The 25031-nt window shown below is 47.3% G+C and overlaps 1 protein-coding gene across 2 annotated transcripts in view; it reads right to left on the minus strand.

Moving 5' to 3' along the window:
• Window positions 1–256: 256 nt before the first annotated feature.
• TPST2 (tyrosylprotein sulfotransferase 2) overlaps window positions 257–25031 on the minus strand; it is a 59981-nt gene continuing 35206 nt past the window's right edge. The window contains exons 2-7 of one of the 2 annotated variants that reach the window (XM_063086995.1): window positions 17637–17705; window positions 12362–13291; window positions 8583–8781; window positions 5835–5885; window positions 2525–2573; window positions 257–740 (exon numbers count right to left, since the gene is read on the minus strand). In XM_063086995.1, coding sequence (XP_062943065.1) covers window positions 2532–2573; window positions 5835–5885; window positions 8583–8781; window positions 12362–13203 — 1134 coding nt within the window. In that variant the 5' untranslated portion in view covers window positions 13204–13291; window positions 17637–17705 and the 3' untranslated portion in view covers window positions 257–740; window positions 2525–2531. The remainder of the gene's footprint in view (window positions 741–2524; window positions 2574–5834; window positions 5886–8582; window positions 8782–12361; window positions 13292–17636; window positions 17706–25031) is intronic. The other variant, XM_063086994.1, reaches the window with a different exon arrangement.

Genomic DNA, 25031 nt, shown 5'->3' on the forward strand with positions numbered 1-25031 from the left:
CTGATTTTAACCTGTATCCTTTTGCTGTAACAAACCATAACCATGAGTATAACAGCTCTTCTGAGTTCTGAGTCCTCCTAGCAAGTCAGTGAACCTGAGGATGGCCTTGAGGACCCCTGATAAAGGAGTTCAGCTGTGCTTTGCATAAACCTATATTCTCTAGCTTCTGCTTGTCACTAATCTTACTAGCAAAATGCAATATGGAAAAAAAGAAAAAAACAGCTATTCACTGAGTAAAGTAAGGCACAGACAAATGAGCCCCTGTTCACTTTATTCAAATAATTTTTTTTCCTGTGAAACTGAACTGAGAAGGAATTAAAGAAAGCCTCATATATTAACTTCTTAAATAGATTCTTTGAATTCAAAGTAAGGGTCATTAGGAGAGGCACGGGTTGTGGGCCTTGTCCCAGCAAACAAAGCCACCAAGGTAGTCCTGCAATTTAAGGAGGATGGCAAATCCATTTCTTTAAAAAAAGTTCTTTAGGGGAAAAATATAAAATACCTAAGTTTCAAAAGCCGGACTACTCTACGCTCTTCACTCTCCACCTTACAGTGTCCAAAGATAGAGAGTTTCGAGGTACATTTTCGATGATTCAGCTTTTGCAAACATATGCAAATACATTCTTCATTAGCAGTCCTGTTTTGGCGATTAATAGCAAGCAATATGCTTGGATTAGAGGTCCGATTTCCACTCGAATGCAGTTTCTTCTCTTCTTGGCAACAAAGCCATTCACAGAGATCTGAAAGGGGGGAAGACTGTGTTAGACCCAGAGAAGCAATTCTGAAAGAAATCTTTTATATTTATATGTGTGACTGCAGAACGTATAGTCTTCATCCATTCGCATAAGCATAGTTTTATATATGCAACCCAGATGGCCAGAGAGAATTTAAATTTAAAAATGTTTCTTGATTTCTTACCCACATCTCAACCTACATCCACTTGACCTTAGAGATATACTTTTCTTATTCATTAAAGAGCAAACCAAGCTGGCAGGTTAGCTCAGTTAGTCAGAGCTCAGAGTTATAACACTAAGGTCAAGGGTTTAGATTCCTATACCCATCAGCCACCAAAAAAGAGCAAATGGCAGTAATTATGTGATGAACACCAGTGGATTTCTGGAGGCAAGGTAAAGATTAGCATTTGTTCAAGGCCAATTCTGTACCAGGGATTAGCTAGAACACTCCGTATGTAGTATCTCTTTTAAACAGTAAAATGAGGAATAAATCTAGTCTTATTAATGAGAACATTCAAGATTCTACTAGTAAATCTGCAGAAAGCAAGTGAGGCAAATAAATTTAAGGAGAAACATGAAGAAAGACTGTTTTCAATGTGAGGGTTCTTTTCTTTGGAATTAAATAGAACTCTGGGATCTTAGCACAACTCAAGATGGGAACCCTGATAATGTTCCCAGCCTTGCAGGTTGCTACAAAGTGAATTTAAAAAATTAAAAAAAAAAAAATTAAAAAAACTAAAAAATATGCTGATTATCTAAAAATAAAGAGACTAAAAGTAGAATCCAGGCTAGAAGTTCTGTTTCAATCTAAAACAGTAGAAGTGCAAGCTGGTCTTGACCTATCTGCAGGCTTCCCTTCAGTTTCCTGGAGTACAATCAGGGACGCAGGGGTTGCATAAGAAGTGAGCTCACTCACTGGAGCTTTAACTCCAGCCCCAGCCACAGGGAGGGCCCAGCACTTTACAGTTTCCCACCTGGACCAGCTCCCTTCATCTCATGACCACCCTGGGAAGTGGGCACTGATGAATCACTATTCTCCAGATGTGGAAAATAGATGGTAAGAGAAGTTAAGCCTGGAGTCTTAAATCTTTGAATTGCCAAATTCAATCTGCTTTCCTACCCCTTAGCAAAACAGGGATGGATAAACATGCGCTTAAAATTGCTCACTAAAAGCAAACTCTGGAGGAGATGACTTTTGGGGGAAAAGTCATTCTGCCACTTGGTGGCTACATAGCCTTGGGCAAGCCAAAGCCATTCTCTGTGCTTTGGTTTTCTCTTCTGTAAAATGGGAGAATTGTGTCACTTGCCCCTCAAGGACACTGAGGGTTAAATGAGCAACACAGGAGGAATACTTGGCCCAGTGCCATGGGAGTTATTCTTAGAAGAGAACTGCTTGGACTATTATTAGAACATTAACTGCTTTGGGCCAACCCTGATGCTGTTTATAGAAGCCAGATTAGCAGAGAGCATTCTGTGCAAAAATGGTTCCAGAATCCCCCCTCCCCATCATAGTGGTCCTTCCTGCCCCCTTCCCAGTGTCAGTAAAATCTTTTTCTGGTTGGTTCAGCATCAATCCCTGCCCCCATCCTTGATCCAGAGCTAAGAGACTAATTCTCATTTCTATAAATAGCTCCCCCAGCCTGTCACCATGGAAACCTCTGATGGGGCTGGGTCAGCCCACCCTGGTGGACACTTCTCCCCAGGGAAGCTCTGGAAAGACAAGCCTTTTCAGAAAAGTGGCTCTTGGGCTCAGAAGCAGCAGGAGCCCTCAGTGGAGTCCACAGGCCTACCTGGAAATCACGAGCTTCCTAAGTGGGAGGAGGTGCTGTTCTGGTTCACCTGCAGGAAGACAACACAGACAGGAAGAGGTCATGGCCAGGGTCTTGCTGCCTGAGGTTCTCCCCTCAGCATCACTGAGTTATGCTCATATTTACTGCACACCTTCCATGTGCCAGATGCTAGGGATACTGTGGTGAGCATGTTCACCCAGCCCTGTTCTCATAAAGCTTTCATTCTAGTTGGGGGGAGAGCCTGTTAAACTCACACATATTCAAGATAATGTGAAATCCAGGCGGTAGAATAGGCTGATATGAATGACTGTGGTTGGGGCTACCTGAGATCAGGTGATCAGAAAATGACTCTACAAGATGACTGTGTAATAAAAAAAAGCTGCAATGTAATAAAAAATAAACATTTGGTCTTTGTCTCCAGTTCTTGGCACAATCTCCCATTCCTGGCACAATCTCCCATTCCTAGCACTATCTCCAGAGTGATGAGAGTATCTTTTTGTATGCTAATGAAATGACTGAGTGGGAGTGTGTGTGGGGAGGGGAGGGGGCAGTGTCAGAAAGACTAAGGCAGGATTAGAGGATTGGAACTTTCAGCCCCATCCACCTCTTCCCCTCTGCCGACCTCTGGAGAGCGGAAAGGGGCTGAGGTTGAGTTAATCACCAACAGCCAATGATTTAATCAATCATGCCTCCATAATGAAGCCTCCATTAAAATCCCTAGAAAAAGGCATTGGGAGAGCTTCCTGGTTGGTGAACGTATTGAGATGGTGGGAGGGTGGTGGGCCTGGAGAGGGCTTGGAAGCTCTGTGCCAGCCCCTCCCCACACTTCACTCTTTGCATCTCTTCCATTTGGCTGTTCCTGAGTTGTATCCTTTAAATTTCACAGGCAGTAGTAAGCAAAGTGTTTTCCTGAGTCCTGTGAGTTGTTGTAGTGAATTATCAAACTGAGGGGGTTGTGAGGACCTCCAAATTTGTACTCGGTTGGACAGAAGTGTGGGTAGTCTGGGCACTCCACTGCGGCTGGCATTTGAAGTGTCTGATGGGACTGAGCCCTTAACCTGTGTGGGCTGATGTAACTCTGGAGTAAGTGTCAGAACTGAACTGATTGGTGAACACCCAGTTTGTGTCCAGATAATCAGAGAACTGGTTGTTCAGAAAACACCCCATAAACCAATATCTGGAAGAAGAAAACTAAGCCAGCCACGCAAAGATCTGGCTAGAAAAGCATTCCTGGCAGAGAGAATGGCAAAGGCTTGGAAGAAGGGGGTGGATGGAGCCCACGGAGTGAGTATACATTTTTGCATTAGTTGCAATTCCAATGTACCAGCTGCTTCATTTTACGTTAATATTTTTTGTGTTTTGAGTTACCATTTTGGATGGCAACACAGTGTTCTGTAGAATGCATGTGCCACCATTTACTTAATGACTTCTCTAGACAGTTTCCAGTTTTTGCAATATCCAGAATGACATGTGTGTAGTGGACAGCGCAGGAGATGAGGACAAAAAGGAGGAGTTTGATGCAATTTGCAGGGCAGCTGTCCTGAGGGTGGGAGTGTTCACGATGACAGGGCACATGACATTCCTTCATATTTTGCTCCTGAGCGTAGCAAAAACCAGTCCCAGGTCAGCTAGATATCTTGTATATGCCACATGCTGCAGGGGAGTGTAAACCGGTCCAACCCTTTTGTAAAACAATTTTTGTCTTGAGGTTCAAGACTCTTAAAAAGATTCAGGCCAGCCAGTTAGCTCAGTTGGTTGGAGTTTGGTTTTGCAACACCAAGGTCAAGGGTTTGAATCCCAGCACCAGCCAGCCACCAAAAAGAAGAAAAAAAAGATCCAGACCTTTCCACCTACTGAATCCACTCCTGAATAATGTGTTCTAAGGGAATGATTCAATAGAGTCCCCCGACCCCACAGAAGAGGGGGGTCAGGATGAAGTGTCTGACGTCATTCAGGATACTGTGAAAATTGGAAACGATCTTAGGGAAGTAGCTAAGTAATGTTGACACATTCATTCCACAGAACACTATATAGCTATCCAAAATGGTGATGGTGAAACCCAGAATATGGAAGAATATTAAGAAAGCAAAGGCTAGCCGGTTAGCTCAGTTGGTTAGAACGCAGCCTTGTAACACCAAGGTCAAGGGGCCAGATCCCCATACATGCCAGCTACCAAAAAAGAAAAAGAAAAAAAAAAAGCAAAGCAGCTCATAAAATGGAATTACAACTAATGCAAAAATGCATATTCAGGTGGGCAAAAAAAAGGTGATACACAACAAGGAAGAGTTACAGATTGTGGCTAATTGCCCTCACCCCCACTTCTGTTTGTTGTTACATCATCTTTTTGGTGAAAACAAATAATAAATTAATGTTTGCTCATTCTGCCACATTTTGTCACAGTGGCAAGAGATGGGTCTCTGACTCCCCCAAAGGAAACATTCTCCCCCAATAAGTAGAAAGTACTCAAAAGCTGTGGTTCCTGGCTCTCAGGTTACTAAACTGGGGACTGCCAGAGGGTGACCCACCCTTTATTTTGCCAAATTAAATAAAACACATGCACAAACTAAAACTACTAATTTTAGCAACACCACTTCATTTAAAAGGGAGCATTTTAACACAAAAAGTAGTAGATATAATGTTGGTAAAGGGGTCGCCTAGGCTATGTGTTAAGAAAGACGGCCCCAGGGCTGGCCGGTTAGCTCAATTGGTTAGAGCATGGTGTTATAACACCAAGGTCAAGGGTTCAGATTCTCATACCACCAGACACCAGAAAAAAAACCCCATCCCATTACCAACAATGACGTGGAGCATGGATCATCTCCCATGGACATACTGGGGATGTCTGGGAGATACAGCTGGTGGGGGGTGCGGTGTGAGGTGGATGCACATGGGAATGCAGGAGTGTATGTATGTCTATGTTAACACATATACATGTATCACATGACCCTCATGTTCCCCATTTTTTGGTATACTGATGAAAATTTTGCCCTAGGTTGTGTTTGGAAACTGCTGCTTTAAATAAAAGTGAATTTAAGGCTAGTGATAGAAAGCTCAATGGAAGTCCTCACAAAGTCCCTCCAACTGCATTGCAGCCAGGAGACAAGGCGAAGGACTGCTCCAGCAGAAGTGCTGCTGAGATTTGGCCCCAGCTGGATCAGACACTTAGAGACCCTCTGGCCTGACCCCCATCTCCCTTTCATGATGGGAAAAATGTCAGCCAGACTGGAGAAGTGAAGTGTTCAAGGGCATGCATCCAGCTACTGGTATAGCCAAGAAAACAGAATTCAGAATTCCCCGTGGAATTTCTAACCTGAAAATATCCTTTCAGATTGGCTGGTGTTTTATAGTCCCCTTTCAAGACCTAGGAAAGATAAAAGAAATATTACTATTAAGGAAGTGACTAAAAAATAAAATTTAGTCCATCCCAAAATATCTACCTATCCACCTACCCAATACGCACCAACCCATCCATCCATCCACCCATCTATATCCATCCATCCATCCATCCATCCTTCCATCCAAAAAACACTTATTGAGCTACTCTTACTCCAAGCATTATTCCAAACACCGGGGTTACAACATTAGCCAGAAAATTGAAATGCCTATTCTCCTGGAGCTTCCATTCTAGCAGGGCACCAGACAATATACAAGTAACAATAAAATGCAAATAAACAAGAACACATCAAATCACAGGAAGTGTTATGAAGAAAGTAAAACAAAGGGGTATGTATGATTAGGAGTAACCAGGGGGCTTCTTCTGAGTGGGTGGTCAAGAAAGGCCTCTTTGGAACTGGTGACCTTGGAGCTGAGACCTGAATGACAAGGAAAACCAGCCAGCTTAAGCTTGGAAGCTAAGGCATTCCAGGCAGAGGAAACAGTAAGGACAAAGGCCCTGAGGTGGGAACCAGAACATTCCAGGCCTTTCCACTATCTCTTGGTATGGAGACATCATACTGACTACCTCCGTCTAATAGAAATATAACGTGAATTGACTATCTAACTTCAAATTTTCTAGTAGCCATGTTAAAACAATAAAGTGAAACAGGGGAAATTAATTCTAATAATATCTTTTATTTAACCTGATATATCTAAAATATTAATATTCCAACATGTAATTCATATAAAAACAATTAATGAGAAATTTTACGTACTTTTTTTTTGTCCTAAGACTTCAAAATCCAGTGTGTATTTTACACTTATGGTACCTCTCAATTTGGACTAGTCTCACTTCACAGGATCAATTGCCACACACGGCTAGTGGCTCCCATAACAGACAGCGGAGGTATAGACAATTTCATGCGCGGAGACATCCTTTCAGTCACTGAGTTTACTGTGACTCAGGATCCATCATAGGAACACACAATGTCCACAGAAGACACAGAAACACACGCACGCATGCACACACACTCACACATGGCTTTTAATGAGGGGAATTATCTTCACAGTAACAGCAAAGCTACTGTAAAGATTAAACAAGGTGTCTGGCAGTTGCTAAGACTTTTGGAACCCTCCGGGAAGAAACCTCTTTGGAAGGAAACTAGAAATATCTTCCATTTTAAACAAACAAAAAAGCTCCAAAGAGTTGATTTTAACCTATTAGTACTCATTAGAATTATTTATATATTATAAAATAAACAAAGTCAGGCTGTACACTAAGAGCTTCTGACCCACAGTCTGGAGCAAGTCAGGGGTCTCCACCTTAGAGACCCCAAAGGAGCAGGTGCTGAGCCCTGGCTAAGCAGAACAGCCTAAGGAGGGCTCAGCCTGGTACTGCTGATGTCCTCATCCTGCCTAAGCTGATGCTTCTCAGAAGCACCTGGGAGCTGGATTTCAAATTTGTCACTATCTTCTTTTAATCTAGTTAATTAATTTTGTTTGTGATGGCATATGTACAGAAAAGTATATAAAACACATAAGCAGTATTTAAAAGAATAATAATGACTATTATTATTAAACAATAACAAAATAAAAATTAAAAATAGTATTTATAATAAAAATAAACCACATCTGGGATGCAAACATCCACACTGTCAATGTAGGCTGTGTATGTACATTGGATCTGAGTATTTCTGTAAATAAATGTCTGCAAAATCAACAGACATCTGGGAGAAGAGGAACCCACAAGAGCCACAGATGGGCTTACACTTCAATCATTAGGGCAGTACCCCCAAAGCCCAGTGTTAGTAAATTCTCTTTGTTAAAAAGAGAGATTAGCAAGTGTTGGACAGGTTCTAAAGACTCCTGAGCCAACTGAAGAATTAAGGCCTGAGATGTGAGAGAGGAACTCTGTTGCTATGTGATTCAATACAGGAACTGTTTACTTTGTAAAACTAGCTCGTGTTCAGAAATGCTGAGTTTAACTTAAATGAATACTACAGGTCTTAATGATGTAAGGGGTAAGAGGGCTTTTCCTCAAGCCTGGGTCCTATTTTCAAATATTTTAACCAACTTAGTACCTGTAAGGAAGTAGGTACACAGCACCCAAAATAAATTAGAAGCTGTAACAGCAACACATAAATCATGAAGTTATTAACTGTTCTTTTACCCAGCAAGCATTTGCCTACTGTAACACTTCAAAAATATCTCGTCAAAGTCATTTCCCTTGACCACCTTAACTAAGGAGCACTTAAAAAGTCATTTACACTGCTCTAAACTCATGTTTGTCTAAGAAATCAACATTAATCCTTATGGGAATAATAGAGGGACCAATCATTTATTTATGCCCACTATCAACAAGAACTTGCAGTGCTTTACAAACAGATAAACAAACAAATAGTGAGGGAAATAAGGGGGAAAAGGGAAAATAAGAGTAGAGAACTAAGATGAAATTAGTGTACAAGTGGGCCTGCCGTTAGATGTTACAGTATGAGAGGCTACCAGTTGGCCTTGAGCATCCTGGCAGCCCAAGCAAAAATGGAAATATTAGCAGTCATACAATTCACCATGTCCATCAGATAGAAACAAATCAGATGCTCAGGAATCAAGAGACTGAATGTTTTTTTAGGTAGCTGGAGTTTTCACCTGTGCCAAGCCCCAAGAGCACATCTCTCACACTCACCCGATGTGTGTTGTTGATGACGATGGGGTCGGGGTTGCCGTAGTTAGGTGGATTTGCATAGGGGTCATAGCCAAGTCGAGCCAGCATGGGGGCAATCTGGGCCATGTCCCGGACCACGTCCCGAGGGATGTGGCCAGTCCACTTGGAGAGAGCTTCTAGGTTCACAGGCTTAATGACCTGGTCTGTGGACCGCTCGATCCTGGGGAGAAAGGACAGGCTAGATGGGGCAGGACAGACCTAGATAGAGCCTAGTGGGCTCTCTGCTCAGCCACTCTGAAGCAGTGGGAATGGTTGGGGGACCTGGGCTCTGCCCAGTTCTGCACCCAGCAACGATGAGACTGCAGGTGAGTCACTCTGCCTCATCACACCTCCTCTGTACAATGGGGATAAAAGCATGTGGTGGCAAGTCAGAAGAAAGTACTAGCAGTACATACTATTGGTACATAAATTCTGCTTGACTTCTCTTTTTAAAAAAATAGCATTTTATGTATATGACTAACATGAATATTTCTTCTTTGAAAAAAATATAAAACACTAATGGTAAGACTAAAAGTCCCTGTGGTCACCACTGCCAGTCCATCACCTTCCTACAGGTACCCAGTCTTAGCATTTTGAAGTACACCCTCTAAATTCCTTTCCTGTGATTTAAATAGAAATGCAATTAAGAGCAGACTCAGGAGCCAGACTGCCTGGGTTCAAATGTCTGCTGTACCAACACCAGCTGTGTGGCTTTGGGAGAGTTACTTCACCCCTCTGAGCCTGTTTCCTCATCTACACATGGGAATGATAATAGTACCTACCTATATACTGGCCAGCAGCCACACAAAAAAAAAAAAAAAGAGAGAGAGAGAGAAAGAAAAGCACCTATCTTGTTGGGCTATCCTGAAGAGCAAATGAGTTAATACAAAGAAAGTGCCTAGAGTGTAGGGCACATGATAAGCTCTCAGTAAGGGTTACTGCTCACTCATGCCCTCTCTCTCTCTCTCACACACACACACTTGAAATTTTAAAAGAAATATGCTACATGTATTGCCTACAATCTTTTTCCTCACTATCTCATTCTTTTTTTCCAGCTGTGTAGCATTCCTCCATAGCTTATTTTTCCATTCCCTTAAAGATGAACATTTAGGTTGTTTTCAACATTTTGTTTTTACAATAGAACAACCATTATCCCACACGCACTTCCTCATTCTCCCCTGCAACAGGCTTACCCAGCCATCCGAATCATGAAGGTCTTACCAATCATAATTCAGGGACCTTGTAGGATGGAGGGAAGGGAGCCCCCAGGATGGAGGGCATATTTCTGGATGCTTTTATCCCAACTAAGAGATGACTTGGGGAAGAACAGAAACAGAAAGAGGTAGCAAAAGGCAGATGGGACTGGGAGTGAGAACAGAGGGAGGTGAAAAGGTGTGGATTGGTAGGAAAAGCACAGATTTGGAGTCTGTGGACCCGAATTTAAATCTCAACTCTATCCAGTGTTTCAAAAATCTCAATTATGTGCATGGCTTTTGCTACAACTCTTGTGTCTCCAGGACTTAACAGCACAGACATTACATAAACACATCCTAGAATCTGAATGGGAGCAATGCTTGAAACTTGTCAATAAAACTAGAAATAATCATAGTGTCCAACAATAGCAGAGGTTAAATAGAATATGGTAATCCACCTGACATGACCATTGCACACTGAGTAAGTGGACCCAAATATCACAGTGTACCCCATAAATATATTCAATGATCATGGGTGAATTAAGAAAAAGTAAGTTAAAAAAAATAATAATAATTTCAGAGACAGAAGGAGATTAGAAGTTACCAGAAACTGGGGGAAGGGATAATTAGAAGTTATTGCCTGATGGGTACAGAATTTATGTTTAGGACGATGAAAACATTTTGGAAACAGAGGTGATGGTCACTGCATTGTAAATTTAATGAATCCCACACAATTACATGTTTAAAAATGCTTAAAATGGCAATCCTTATGTTATATGTATTTTACCGCAATTAAAAAATATATATATATGTATATATGGTACTATCTGTAGTGGACTCTTATGCAGCCATTCAAAATGATGTCACAGCAGAAGGCTGTTGCCTTCAACAAGTGGTCCTGTTACACAAAGTGTAAAAAGGCTACAGAGGAATATGTTCAGCTGGACTCCAGTCTTATGAATATGCCCTGAAAAAGGACCAGTAGGTCACATATCAAAATCTGGGTGGTGGAACTGTGGGTTGTTTTTCCTTTCTTGTTTGGTGTATTTTCCCACTTTACTAGGATAAAGATGCGTTCCTTGGGTAATTCTGTGTTTTTGTCATGATAATGCACAAAATCCCAGCACCGACACCACCTGGCTGGGGTACCTGGCATGCAGGCACTTCACTGCCAGGGGTGAGCACTGACAGCCTCCAGAGCTGCTCAAGGCTCAAGAGCTGTTGGGGATGGAGACTCCTAGGGACGAGCCATGCGAGAAAGGGCTTGTCCCAGGGAGGACTACCCTTTCACTGGGCTCTCAGGGAGGCCAGGGCCTGATCAGGACAGGGACACACAGAGATTGCATATGCTGCTCCTGCACTGTTCAGTTGCTATGGGTCTCAGGAGAAGGACAACAGCCTCTCCCAAGGAGGTGCTGTGGATTGATTTCCCTCCAAACTTAGTCCCCACTATGTGACAGTGTAAAGAGGGTGGGAAATCCTATTATGGTAATTGAAAGGTGGGGACTTGAAGAGGTGATTAGATTGTAGGCCCATGCCATAATGAATGGATTAATAATGGTGGTCAGGGGCGTGGTTCTGAGGGCTTTAAAAAAGGAGAGAAGAGAGTCTGTCTCTCTCTCTCTGTTCCACCATTTTCTACCATGGGAAACACCTACATTGCTGTAAAGCCACCACCAAAGAAGACCCTCATCAGATGTGTTCCCTGGACTTTGGACTTCCCAGCCTCCAAAGCTGTAAGCAATAAATTTTGTTTTCTTAAAAATTACCCAGTTCTGGGTATTTTGTTATAAGCAACAGAAACGGACTAATACAGGAGAGAAGGAGGGGAGGGAGGAGAGTGTCTTGGGTGTGGAGAGCTCAAGAGCACAAGCTCTGGAGTCCAAGAGACCTGGGCTCAAACCCCAGCAGCATGCATTGTTAGCTGTGTGGCCTCAGGCCCGTAACGTCTCCTCTCTGAAATTTTGTATCTTCATCTGTAAAATGGGGGTAAGAGTAGTTCCTATGTCCTGAGGTTGCTGTGGGGATTAAAGGAGATAATGTTTGTCAGGGTGACAAACCCTGTACTTGTCACATATAGTAGGCACTCATTAAATGAGTGAGGCTGATGAGTGTTCCCATAAAAGCAATAGTAACACTAAAATGATAATAATAGTAATAACAGCACCTAACATGTATTAACCTATCTGATGTTCGCAGGTATTTATAAGGTAGATAGATTACATCCCCATGTTACAGATGAGGAAATGGAGGCACACAGAGGTTGTCACCTGCCCATGGTCACACAGGTAGGAAGGGGCAGAGCTGGAGTTTGAACCCAGACAGCGTGTTTCAGAACCTGTGCTCTTAATTCTACCCACTACTGCCTTACTACAAAGCATATTCAAAGCCTGCTGATTCTCACAGAAAACAGAGGAGTGATCGTTCCCATTTTTTAGATATGGAAACAGGCTCAGAGAGGTACAGTGACTTGCCCAAGGCCACACAACTGGAAGAGGCAGAAGCGATCTTCCTGCCTGTCTCCAGGGATGGGGTCTGGGCAGAAGAAGCATTGGTGACTCCACTCACTTGGACAGGGAGACACCACCGGGCTTGCCAATGAGGTCCTCATGATGCAGGACAGCGTCGCTCCAGGCGATGCCCAGGAAGTCGAGGATGAGCTTGAGGGAGCGCCTGGGGTGCAGCACCAGCTGCTCGTAATACACAGGCAGGCACTTGTCCTTGCCCACCTCCATGCACTGGGCGTACATCACCTCGATGGCCTTGTTCCACTTGGTGAGGCAGTCGCGGTAGCTGCTGAGGTCGAAGCCCGCGATGGTGACCTTGCGTGTGATCATGGAGTGCACAGAGGCCCGGCCGTCCCGCACCATCAGTAGGAACTTGGAGTTGGGGAACAGGCGCGACAAGTAGACCGATGACTTGAGCGTGAAGGGATCCTTGTTGCAGAGCACGCGGGCGGGCTCGCCGTGCTTGGCGATCACCTCCAGGATGAAGGCCTGCATGGCGGCGTCCAGCACCTCGTCCGTCACTCCCGCTTCGTCCAGCCGCAGCTTCTCCCGGCCTGACTTGGACCAGGCCTGGCGCATGGCTAGCACGCGGGGGATGATGCGGGTCTCCTCGCCGCAGCGCACCTCGGGGTGGGCGTCCAGCATGGCGCGCATCAGCGTGGTGCCGCTGCGGGGCACGCCGCCCACGAAGATAAGCGGCATGGCCTTGCCGTAGCGGTACTCCACGTGGTCCATGCCCACCATCACCAGCTCCTCCTGCTCCGGCCGCATGGCCCGCCGCGGGCTCCGCAGGCCCTCCAGCACCGCCCGGCACTCCAGCACCTGCTGGCCCAGCTGGACTGCCAGCACCAGGACCAGGGCGCAGCCGGCCACCAGCAGCGCCCTCCGCACCGACAGGCGCATGCCGGGCCGGGGGTGGGGCAGGCCCGGCCTGGGGGCCCGCTTAGGTGGCTTCAAGGACGGATCAGCAGACAGCGGCCCCGGCTCACATCTGCGGAGAGAGGGAGACACACATGGTCAGGCAGCCTGCGAGCTATGGGTCCTTTACTACACAAATCCCAAATCGCAAATGTGACGCTGCTGACATTAAGCACAGAGCACATTTCATAAGCACTGACTGTGTGCCTGGCATGTGCTAGGCACCTTACATATCTTAACTCCTGGGATCCTCCCACAGCCCTAGGTAGGTATTATTATCACCCCTAAGGGACTCTATAGACCCACACGCTGGGTTCAGATCCTTCTCCCCATTTCCTAGCTGTGGGACCTTGACAGGTTCCTTAATCTCTGAAAGCCAGAGATGTCTTATCTGATAAATGGAGAAAATAATAACTATAAAATTTACTATTGATAATGCAGAAAATAATAATCCATTGGAACATCAGGTTCCAACAGCACCTCTGTTCCATGAGGACAGGGAATTTTGCCCATTTTGATCACTGCTGTATCCCCAGCTCCTAGCACAGTGCCTGGCACCTAGTAGCTGCCCAGTAAGTACTGATGGAATGCACCTTGGTAGAATGAGCAGGGCCTGGCACAAAGTGAGTACTCTGAAATCATCACTACACAGAGAGGCTGCTCAATGTCGCCCAGGTGGGACGCAGCCACCCAGGAGGCCAAGATTCAAACCCAGCCAGCCGGCTCCTGCCCTTGCTCTGAATTACCACAATGTCTCAGCAGGACAGGTTTTTCAGGAAAAGGCTCAGTACATCCTCATCTAGATTTCTTCCTGAATCATCATCCATTCATTTGTTCTTCATTCAGGAAATGTTTATTAGACACTAAAAGGTGCCAGCCACCATGTGGGGTGCTGGAAACAATGTACATCACAGTCAGGACTCTGACCTCAAGGAGCTTAGGTCCTAGTGGGGAAAGCAGATAATACACAATGTATAGACACACTGTGATAACAACTTTCAAGGAAATGATCCAGACACTGTGAGAGGAATCAAGTTCAGAAGAAGGAGGGTAGCCAGGGAGGGCCTCTTGGAGGAGGTGGCCTCCAAGCCAAGACATGGATAAGGAGCTGGCCACATGGAGATGAGTGGGAATGGTGCTCCCGGCAGAGGGAACAGAGAGGGCAAAGGCCCTAAGATGGGACAGGGTATCTTCAAGAGCCTAAAAGGAGACTGATGGGGCTCGAGGGGAGTGAGGGGGGAAGGAGGGAGAAAGACGGTGGGGGGCCACTGGCCAGGCAAGTCCTTGGAACCGGTAAAGAGCTGGGCTTACTCTATGGGCAGCCCCTGAGGAGAGGGCCTGCAGGGGTGAGGATGGAGGCCAAAGGGCCAGTCAGGAGGATCCTGCCAGTATCCTGGGTAAGCTCAGCTCAAGGACAATGGGGGGACAAGGGGTGGAGATGACTTAGGACGTGAATTATGACCCTGAGCCTATGCTCCTCGCCCCTCCCAGGTGTTGCTAATTAAGAGGAACAGATTTTAATGGGAATTCATGTAAGGGCTTGTTTTAAAAAGCAGGGAGGGCTACCTTGTTAGCGCAATTGGTTAGAGTGTGGTGCTGGTAACACCGAGATCCAGGGTTCAATCCCTATACAAACCAGCAGCCACCAGGAAAAAAAAAAAGAGGGGTCCACCCAGTCCAGTCATCCCCTTCTTCACACCCCTCAAGTGACGAATCCACTTCCCTCCTTAGTTCACCCCCACGACCCCCCGATTTTGCAACCTGAGCACAATGCAGAAGGTGCAGAACCCAGATGCTGGATGGACACTCAGCCAATCTCAGACCACCCTAGCCATTCTCTGCCTCGCCTCTGCTGCGTCACTGGGCCTTAGTTTCCCGGAATGCCCTTCCTATCTCTTTCCAGAATCAAAGTGAGGGCTTGAGGTCTCTGGGCATTCAAGGAGTCAGGTAGGCCAGCATTCAAAACCCACCTCTGCCACTTCCTGGCTGCGTGATCTTGGGCAGCAAACTTACCCTCTCTGAGCCACATCTGTAAAATGGACCTATGAGTGTCAACCTCAGAGAGCTGTCATGAACAGTAAATGAACTTCTATATAGACAGTATTTAAGAAGGTGCCCAGCACATAGGGAGCATTTGAAAGAATATTAGCAGTTTCTACCATGATCACTTGTTATTCATTTATTGCAGCATTTAATAAGCACCTACTGTATGCTGGGAGTTGGCGTACAGAGCTAAGAGACACAGTCTCAGCCTTACTCACACTGTTGATCCACACCTGGAAGAGACTGAGGGCTTCTACCTGAGTAGGTGAGGGAAGGCCTCCTGCAGGAGGTAGCCCTCACGCTGAGCTTTAAACAGTGGATAGGAAACAGGCAGGTGGAGGAGAGAGAGAGAGGGTGTTCCTGGCAAAGGAAGCAGCCAGCGCAAAGGCACAGGCAGGGAAGAACTGGCATGACTGGGGACCTACGAGTGACTTAGTGAATGGTGGAGGGGCTGGGGGAAGAGAGCAGGGAGACAGCTTTCTTCTTTGGACATGACAATTCACCTGAAAACACCAAAGGAGCCAGTATGCAGCGGGGCCTATCCACTCACAAGGGTTGGGCTGCCTGGGTCTCTCGACTGTAGCAAGTGGAAAATAAACCTCAAAGCTGAGGGAAAGCATAGTTTCAGGCCTGGGGTTGAAACTGCTGAGACACACTGGCACTTCCTGGCTGTGTGGCTTTGGGAGAGTCACTTCCCCCATCTCAGCTACAGTTTCTTCAGCTGCAAAATAGGGTGGATCCACTGGCCTCAAAGAAGGTTCTAGAAGCAGCTGACAGAACAAAAATAAATGTCACCTTGGGGTTACTGGCCTCTCTGAGCATCAGATAATAGCTGGGACCTTCTTCTCAGAAAATTGTGCCTATTAAATTCTGCTGACAATGTTGGTGGTTCACTGGTGCCCCCAATTCAAGATCTGCAATGGGAAAAGTTAATTTCAGGACTACTTTCGGGGGAAGGCAAGCTGGACAGGGCCTGAAGTCATTCGGAAATCCCTCCAATGACCCCCCCAGCTTCTTTAAGTGCTCAATGAAATTCTCCCCTTAGACCTGAGACTAGAATTCTGCCAATTATTATGATTTCAGTGTCAGTGCCCCTGGGGGGCTGTCAATCACACTTTAGCTTGAATTAGAATAATTACCCTTTTGGGTGAACACATGGAGGTGAGGGAATACTGAGAAAGGGGGACAATCTGGAAACTGAAAGTTGCTTCCAGAAAGGGTTGGTATAGTGTGCATGCTACTGAGTGTGTGTGTGTGTGTGTGTACACTCAAGCCTATGCTTGGGGTTTGGAAGTGATTTAGATATTAAATACCAAGGCAAAAGGCTTGGAAGAAGGTACAGACAGAGTAAGGAAAATGTTATCAACTTGCCAGTTTTGCTCCATACTGATCATTCATTTGGCTCCAGCATTTTAAGTTTAGCAAAAGTCCTGAGTTTTGTGTCTTTACACATTTATGGTGTACGCTCACTCTGCCAAAGCATTTTTCATGTGTCCTCTGACCTCAGATAGATAAAGCAACTTGCCCAAGGTTGCACAGCCAGAGTGGCAGGCCTTGATCAAACAAGGCCAAGGCTGAGCTGTTCACCAGAAGAAAAGAGCTCGACGTGGGCAGGTCAGACATCAGCAGAAGACAGCAGAGACCTGGAAAATGGCTTCAGAAGAAAAAAGCAAGACAGAAAGCAACTGGGAAACCACAAAGCAAAAGGCAGCTTCCAGAGTCACAGTCAGTAACCTCACTCCAGGAGGAGCTAGAGGGCCCAGCCCAGGGACCTGGGCCTGCCCTGCACTTTTACCACCCTGCTGGACCCTGGCAAGGGAAGTGTCCTGGCATCCTGCCAGTGAGGATGGTGGGTGAGGTCTTGGACTTGAACTCCTACAGCCCCAGATTCAAATCCTGCCTCTGCTACTTGCAAGCTGGTAACCTGGACAAGGGTCTTCATTTCGCTGACCTGTTTTCTCCTCTAAAATAAGGAATAATAATCTTTTCTCATGGAAGCTATTGTGAGGGTCAGGGAACTCTTGCGTAAGGTGCTGAACAAGTACACCAAAAATGCCAACATTGGCAAGATGAGACACAAGAGGGTTTGGGTTCTGGCCGTGACACTGGGCAAGTCCCCTGCCTGCTTTGGGTCTCAGCTTTCTCTATGCTATCACCAGGAGAATCATCTTCCTAACAGACAAACAAGAGCAGAGACCTGCTTTTTCCACACTGCCTGGACCCAGCTCTTTCTAGTACTGGATTTCTAACCTGCTGGCTTGATAGAGAGGAGAAAGCCAGTCAGAGAGTTTGCTCGACCACCGGCATGGAGTGACCGTGCCAAGAGCTGGCTCTGGAAAAGCCGGGACTCTGTGGGGCCTTCTGGAGACACTTACCTCCCCTGGGCATTCTCATCTCTGGGCTTCAGCCCTCCAAGCTTGCCAAGGCTGTCTGCCCGCAGAGCCCTGCAGGGGCAAAGGAGATACTACATCAGGGATGGGCGCTGTGGAGAAATGCTACCAGGGCAGGGTCTCCCCAAAGAGGCAGAGGGGGTTTTGGGCTCCCAAGGGCACCTTACAGGGACATTTAGGGGAAGGACTCTGGAGAATGAGCTCCAGTGCAGGGGGAGGCCACTTCAGCCCATGATGCTGCAGCAGGTATCTGAACTCGCCTGCTCCTCCTACAGGGAATGAATTGGCTCGCTTCACAGACCAGAGGTATGAGCTGAGAGTGTGAGTCTCTGCCAAGCTCTGGCCTGGTCTGATCAAGGCCTGCCACTCTGCCATTCATGCCTCCTCTCTCCTCTTGACGTAAGGACCTTGGACTTCAGGAAAAGTAAACATAACATCAAGCATCAACAACCACCCTTATACCACTATTACCACATGAGACTGTTGGGTGCAGCTGACCAGGCTGTACCCAGCCTACGATTAATATGGCACTCCCTGGAGTTGGACAATATCCTGCCGCCGCCACCTAATAATGACCAAATGACCAAATGCCTACTATGCAAGTACGTTGTGTCATTCAAAGCTCGGTAAAAGGGAAGTATGATGATCCCCATTTTACAAATGAGAAAATGACACCAAGAGGAAGAACAACTGACCACAAGAACTGACAGAACCAGTTTTGCCATTCAGATGTGTGAGGCCCATGCCCAGGTCTTAACTACCTCATTATAGGAATGAGGCTGTGTCCATGATGGGCCCAGCATGCAAACAGGACCCAGCTAACAGGGAACCAAGGGGATCCCTGTACCTTAGGGGCAGGGCACATGTATCTCAATGCTGTGTGTAAGAACCCAAATGCCCCAAGGGATCACACTGAGGAATGTAAGAACCCAAATGCCCCAAGGGATCACACCCTGATCACATAAGTCCTTCTCGGCCACACCCCATTATGGTGCTGGTTGCCCTCTAAGTAGGGATTGTATTTTAAGCCAATCAGCCTTCCCTAAAAGCCCTATATATATGTGTGTGTGCTGCCTAATAAACGAGCTCTCTCCGGTGGATTGTCAACTGGTGTCGACTCGTCCTTTCATTTGGTGCCAGAACCCGGGACGGAGCTTCTCTTGAGCGGTGACACTTTTCGAATCGCAGCAGCAACACCTTCCAAGTCGCCCCTCGGGAACTCCGTCCCGCCAGGACCGGCCTCCCTTCCACCGCTCACCATTGACGGTCCACCCTCGTCCATTCTTTTCGGCGCTGGCTCCTTCCACTCACCACCGGCTCATCATTAGGTAAGCCCCCTTTCCTAAAGGGCACCAGCCCTTTTTCAGGCTACCACAGGGAGTCTAGACCGTCTGGTAGCCCCTAACACCCATACTCCACCCCACCACGGTCTTCACGACCACCATAAATTCCCAAACTATAACAGGTTCCAAAGCCCCGGTAAACTTTTACTTTCATTTTTGGAGGTTAAAAGCCCCATTCTGTTCTCTCCTTCACCCTCCTGTCCACCGCTCTCTTCTCACCACTTCCCGGGTCCGGGACCCGACCAGAAAATCCTGGCGCTAGGTTTCCTTCAGGTACCGGGCTTTTGCCCTAGAGAAGTGAAGGTCTGGGTGACGACCCACACCTCCCTTCTCTCCTCCTGGTTCGTACCTGAACCTGCCGGGACTAACGTGACCTACTGGGGACGCCCTCTAGGATCCCGCCTTTCCCAACCGCGGAAGGATCTGTCCTATCACTAAATCTCTGTCCGATTTCTGTCTAAATTCCCATTAAGAGACCAGAATGGGCGCTTCCTCCTCCTCCCTAGGGGACTCTCCACTTCAATGCCTTCTGAAAAACCTCACCAACCTTTCCCTCAGGCCGGATATTGAGCCCAAACTCCTCACCAAACTCTGCACACAAGATTGGCCTTATTATCCTTTAGATAATCAAAACACATGGCCCCCTGAGGGCACACTAGATCCAACAGTCTACGAGACCTCTTTAACTACTGCCAGCGCCTAAAAAATGGAAGGAGATCCCCTACATCGAGGCTTTTCGCCTCTTGGCTCAGAACCCCGCCCTCTGCTCCTCCTGTGCTCCCTCTCAAGTCCTTTTAGCCTGTAAACCCTCTTCACAGTCACCCCTCGATCCTTCCACCTTCGACCCTGCTGATGAACCCCCACCCTACCGACCTCCTCCTCCCCCAGTGCCTCCGGCGTCCGCTCCTCCTCCCCCGTCATCCGCGTCACCTTCTGCACCTCCAGCGCCATCCACTCCCCGGTCTTTACCCTCACCTACTCCTGACCGACTAAGCCCCCCTTTCACCCGTTCCCGAGGACCTCCCCCCGCCCCTTTAACAATCGCCCCACTACGTGAGGTAGCTGGGGCTGAAGGAGTAGTTAGGGTCCATGTTCCCTTTTCCCTAGCTTACCTTACAGAATTAGAAAAAAGACTAGGCTCTTTCTCTACGGACCCTACCACCTACATTAAAGAATTCCAATGGATCCTGCAGGCCTACAGCCTCACACATCATGACATCTTCATGCTCCTAGCCAATACCCTCCTCCCCGAGGAACGCCGCAGGGTCTGGGATACAGCCCAAACCCATGCCACTGACACCCATCGTACCAATCCGAATCACCCGCCAGGCCCCCAAGCAGTCCCAGAACAGGAACCTAATTGGGATTATAACACAGCCCAGGGAATCCAGGCTCGAGACCGTTTTGCCTCTTGCTTAATAATTGGCCTCAAAAAATCGGCTCGCAAGGTTGTCAATTTCCAAAAACTTCAAGAAATTGCCCAAAAAAAGGAGGAAACTCCCTCCAAGTTCCTCAATAGATTAACTCAGGCCTTTCAACAATACACTAACTTAGACCCCAACTCAGAAGATGGCCGGCATGTCCTTATGACCTATTTCCTGGCCCAATCCTACCCCGACATTAAAACTAAACTTAAAAAATTAGAGCAGGGTCCTGCAACCCCTCAGACCGAAATCCTGTCAGTGGCCTTCAAGGTTTTTCATAATCGGGAGGAGGAAAAGGAACATCGAAAACAAAAGGCCGACCACGCCAACTTCCAGATGTGGGCCCAGCTTATCAAACCCCCTGGGCGCCCTCCCACAGCCTCCACCTCTAAGCCTCCACCTGGAGCCTGCTTTAAATGTGGAAAGGAAGGGCATTGGGCAAAGGCTTGCCCCACCCCCAGGCCACCCACCACTCATTGTCCAAAATGCAAAAAGAAGGGACATTGGGGATCTGATTGCCCCCTTGCCCGAAGGGGTGAGGGACCAACTGCCCCACAGTCCCCCGAACCGTGGACACCACCTATGGTGGGCCTCGCTGAGGAGGACCGACGGAGCCTTGGGCCCTTCCCGACCATCTCTATAACAAAGCAGGAACCCAGGGTATCCATGGTTGTGGACGGCCACCCAATATCTTTCCTCCTGGACACTGGAGCCACCTTTTCGGTCTTAAGGGAATATAAAGGCCCCACCACCTCCAGCAGCTCTCCTATAGTCGGGGTAGGAGGTAAACAAATCTTTCCCCAAAAAACCCTCTTTTAACCTGCTGCCTTCAAGGTACTCAATCCGTTTTCTCCCATTCCTTTCTAGTCATGCCACAATGCCCCATCCCCTTGTTGGGTCGGGACATTCTATCACGGCTTCAAGTCTCCATTACTTTGCCCCTGTCCTCTTCCTCTTCCCCCGTTTCCTTCCTCCTAGCGCTAGTTCAAGCCCAAGATCCTACTAATTCCGCCCCTCCAAAGAAGTCCTTACCCATCCTGACGCACCCTGTTAACCCCACAGTTTGGGACACTGCCAGCCCCGCTCTGGCCCAGTGTTCCCCTGTACACATAAAACTAAAAGACCCCTCCAAATATATTTGTCAGGCTCAGTATCCATTAACCACAACAGCCCTCCTCGGGTTAAGCCCCATCATTCAGGACCTATTAAAAAAGGGGTATCTCCGTCCCACTCGCTCCCCTTTCAATACTCCCATACTCGCTGTAAAAAAACCTAATGGTGCCTTTTATCTCTATAATATGAGTAAGGGTCCTCCTGAAGAACCTTTGCTCTCCTCACCTCAGCGCCCTTTTCTCAAGCTTCGATAGGCCCTTCTAACAGCCCCTGCACTTCATCTCCCTGATCTAACTAAACCCTTTTTCCTCTATGTTCATGAAAATACGGGACAAGCTCTGGGCGTTTTAGGACCTATCAAAACAATTGGACCCCACTGTACAAGGCTGGGCACCCTGTTTAAGAGCCCTGGCAGCGGGGCAGTTACTGCATAAGGAGGCATCTCACCACATCACCTTAAAGACCTCCTTACCTATAAGGCTCTCCAATCCCTCCCACCTTCCAGAATCCTAACCCTCCTATCCTCGTTTCTGGAAAATCCTGCCCTATCCTTCACTACCTGCCCACCCCTAAACCCGGCTACCCTACTGCCTATACCAGATTCCCCCAACACCCCTTTGCACAGCTGCGTAGAAAGCCTTCAGAATTTCATATCTTACCATTCTTCCATCACTGAGGGGCCCCTGTCTCACGCTGATCTCGCATGGTTCACGGATGGGTCCTCATTCAAGGAAGGAAACACTCATTACACAGGTTATGCCATAGTCTCCCTTGATTCGGTTATAGCTGCTTAACACCAAGGGTAACACAATCACCAACTCAGCTTTAATCTCCACATTAATTGAGGCATCCCATTTACCTTGTAAATTAGGAGTCATTCATTGCAGATCCCACCAGAGGGACGATTCCCCAATCACTCGCGGGAATTGTAAGGCTGACCTCGCCGCACGCACTGCAGCACGGCGCCCACAGACACAAAACCAACTTCCCATTCTTCCATACGGCTCCCAAGGTTCACAGACACCCTCTCAGCCTCAACTGCCTAATGATGATAAGTCCTCTCTCTTTCGCTTGCTCCATGACCTGTTTCACTCTAGCCCCCAAGCTTTATCCTTCTTCTCAGTCACCCCATCTGACAAAGCCCTCTTGCAAAAAATTTCCTCCTCATGCACAATCTGCCAGCGTACCAATCCTAACACCCCTCTCAAACCTGGGCCATACCCCTCCCACCAGGCCAGAGGTCTCACACCCGGGGCCGACTGGCAAGTCGATTTTACGCACATGCCTTCTGTCCGGCGCCTCAAATACCTCTTGGTGTTTGTTGATACCTTTTCAGGATGGGTAGAGGCATTCCCAACATCCAATAAAAAGGCCTCCACTATAGCCCAGACTCTCCTTTCCCAAATCATCCCACGATTTGGGATGCCCACTTCCATTCAATCTGACAATGGACCTGAATTTACCGCCCAGATAATACAAAAACTTTCCCAGTCACTCTCTCTCTCCTGGCACCTACATTGCCCTTACCAACCTCAGGCATCTGGAAAGGTAGAGAGAACCATACTAACTAAATTGTCTCTGGAATTACACCTTGATTGGGTCCGTCTTCTACCTCTCGCTCTACTCAAGACCAGAGCTCTCCCAAAAAGGCCCTCCAATCTTTCCCCTTTTGAAGTCATGTATGGTAGGTCCCTCCTACCCCCGGGGATCACAGCAACTGAAGGACCCATACCACCCACCATGGCCTTACCCTTGCTCTCCCACCTTCGCACCAAGCTATGGAAATACCAGGACTGACTACCTCCAGATCCGTCACTTTCCATAAATAACCTTTCACTCAGCCCAGGCCAATTAGTATTCTACACTTCCCCGGAACCCAAAACCCCCCTAACCCCTAAGTGGGAAGGCCCATGTCCTGTCATCCTTTGCACTCCAACTGCTGCTAAACTTTCCCTGCCAGGTAATCATGTTACTCCATGGATTCTCCTGTTCTTTTCATTTCACCCAGGGAGCTTTCAGGCCCCTCTACTAGCTCCCCTGGGTCACCCCTTTACACCTGTCAACAGATCATTTCTGAAACACTCATCTTTCTCTCTCTCTCCCGGAAATTGTTTTCTCTCATGCGACCGCTCCTGGCGGCCGTCTCCTTAAACGCTTCCCTTCCTCAACCATTTATAACCACACCATTGCCCCACCAGGCTCTTTCTTCTGGTGCAATGGAACCCTCTCTACCTCCATCCTGCCTAATCTTACTGCCCCATGCCTTCTTGTCACCATCGTCCCTCAACTCACTCTGTACTCCAGTTCAGAACTGTTCCATCTTCTTCATCCCCCCTCAGGGCAAAAAAGGGCCGCCTTCCTCCCGATCATGGTTGGTATTTCCCTAACAACATCAGTGGTTGGAGCCGGCCTGTCGGGAGGAGCCTTAGGACACAGTTTATGGGCGGTTGAAGACATAAATGCTAAACTTGAAGGGGCTCTGACCTCCACTGCCGAATCTCTTTCCTCTCTACAGAGACAAATTACCTCTTTAGCTCAGGTCACCCTCCAAAACCGCAGAGCACTAGACCTCCTCACTGAAACAAACATCATCAAACTCACCGACTTAGCTTCCAGCCTACGAACCACATCCAGTTCTAACCCCTTTTCTTCTTTTATCTTAAACCCTATCCTAACTTGGATTTGGCCCATTTTGGGACCTCTAATCATTATCCTCATAACCTGCCTTTTCTTGCCCTGGATCATTAGGTTTCTTCAAACCCAAGTGGGAAAAATCTCTAATCAGGCCTTTAACCAGCTTCTGCTTAGAAACTACCAGCTCCTAGATACCGATGAACCCCCCGCCTCATCTCGTGAGCTCCTCAGCCGATGCTGAAGAGACAGCACCTTACAGAGGGAACGCATCCTACACGCCCTTGCCACCGATGCCTGGCTGCTCCCTCCAGTCTCCAACTACGAACAATGGAACTGGTGCATACTCGACTTGTGGCTTCAAGGAACGTTTATGGACTTTTCCCCTTTTGAAATTACTTGTTTCTCCACCCTCCTTTGGGGTTTCATAATGGGTATTTATGTACCTTCCTCCCTTTGCCCCCCCCACAACGCCCCAGTTCAGCAGGAAGTAGCTCGATGACTTCAACGTCCCCTTTCCTAAAACAAGAAAAAGGGAGGAATGTAGGGACCCAAATGCCCCAAGGGATCACACCCCGATCACATAAGTCCTTCTCGGCCACACCCCATCATGGCGCTGGTTGCCCTCTAAGTAGGGATTGTATTTTAAGCCAATCAGCCTTCCCTTAAAGCCCTATACATATGTGTGTGTACCGCCTAATAAACGAGCTCTCTCCGGTGGATCGTCAACTGGTGTCGACTTGTCCTTTCACTGTGTGCTTACCATTTAGGGTGGAGAAGATTTTTAGTCCAATTCTCACTTCCCCTCATTTTACAAATGGGACAATTGAGGCCCAGGAGGGGAAATCACTTTACAGACTCCCTGAAGT

The sequence above is a fragment of the Cynocephalus volans genome, chromosome 2 (genome assembly GCF_027409185.1).
Source record: "Cynocephalus volans isolate mCynVol1 chromosome 2, mCynVol1.pri, whole genome shotgun sequence".
Taxonomy (NCBI): domain Eukaryota; kingdom Metazoa; phylum Chordata; class Mammalia; order Dermoptera; family Cynocephalidae; genus Cynocephalus; species Cynocephalus volans.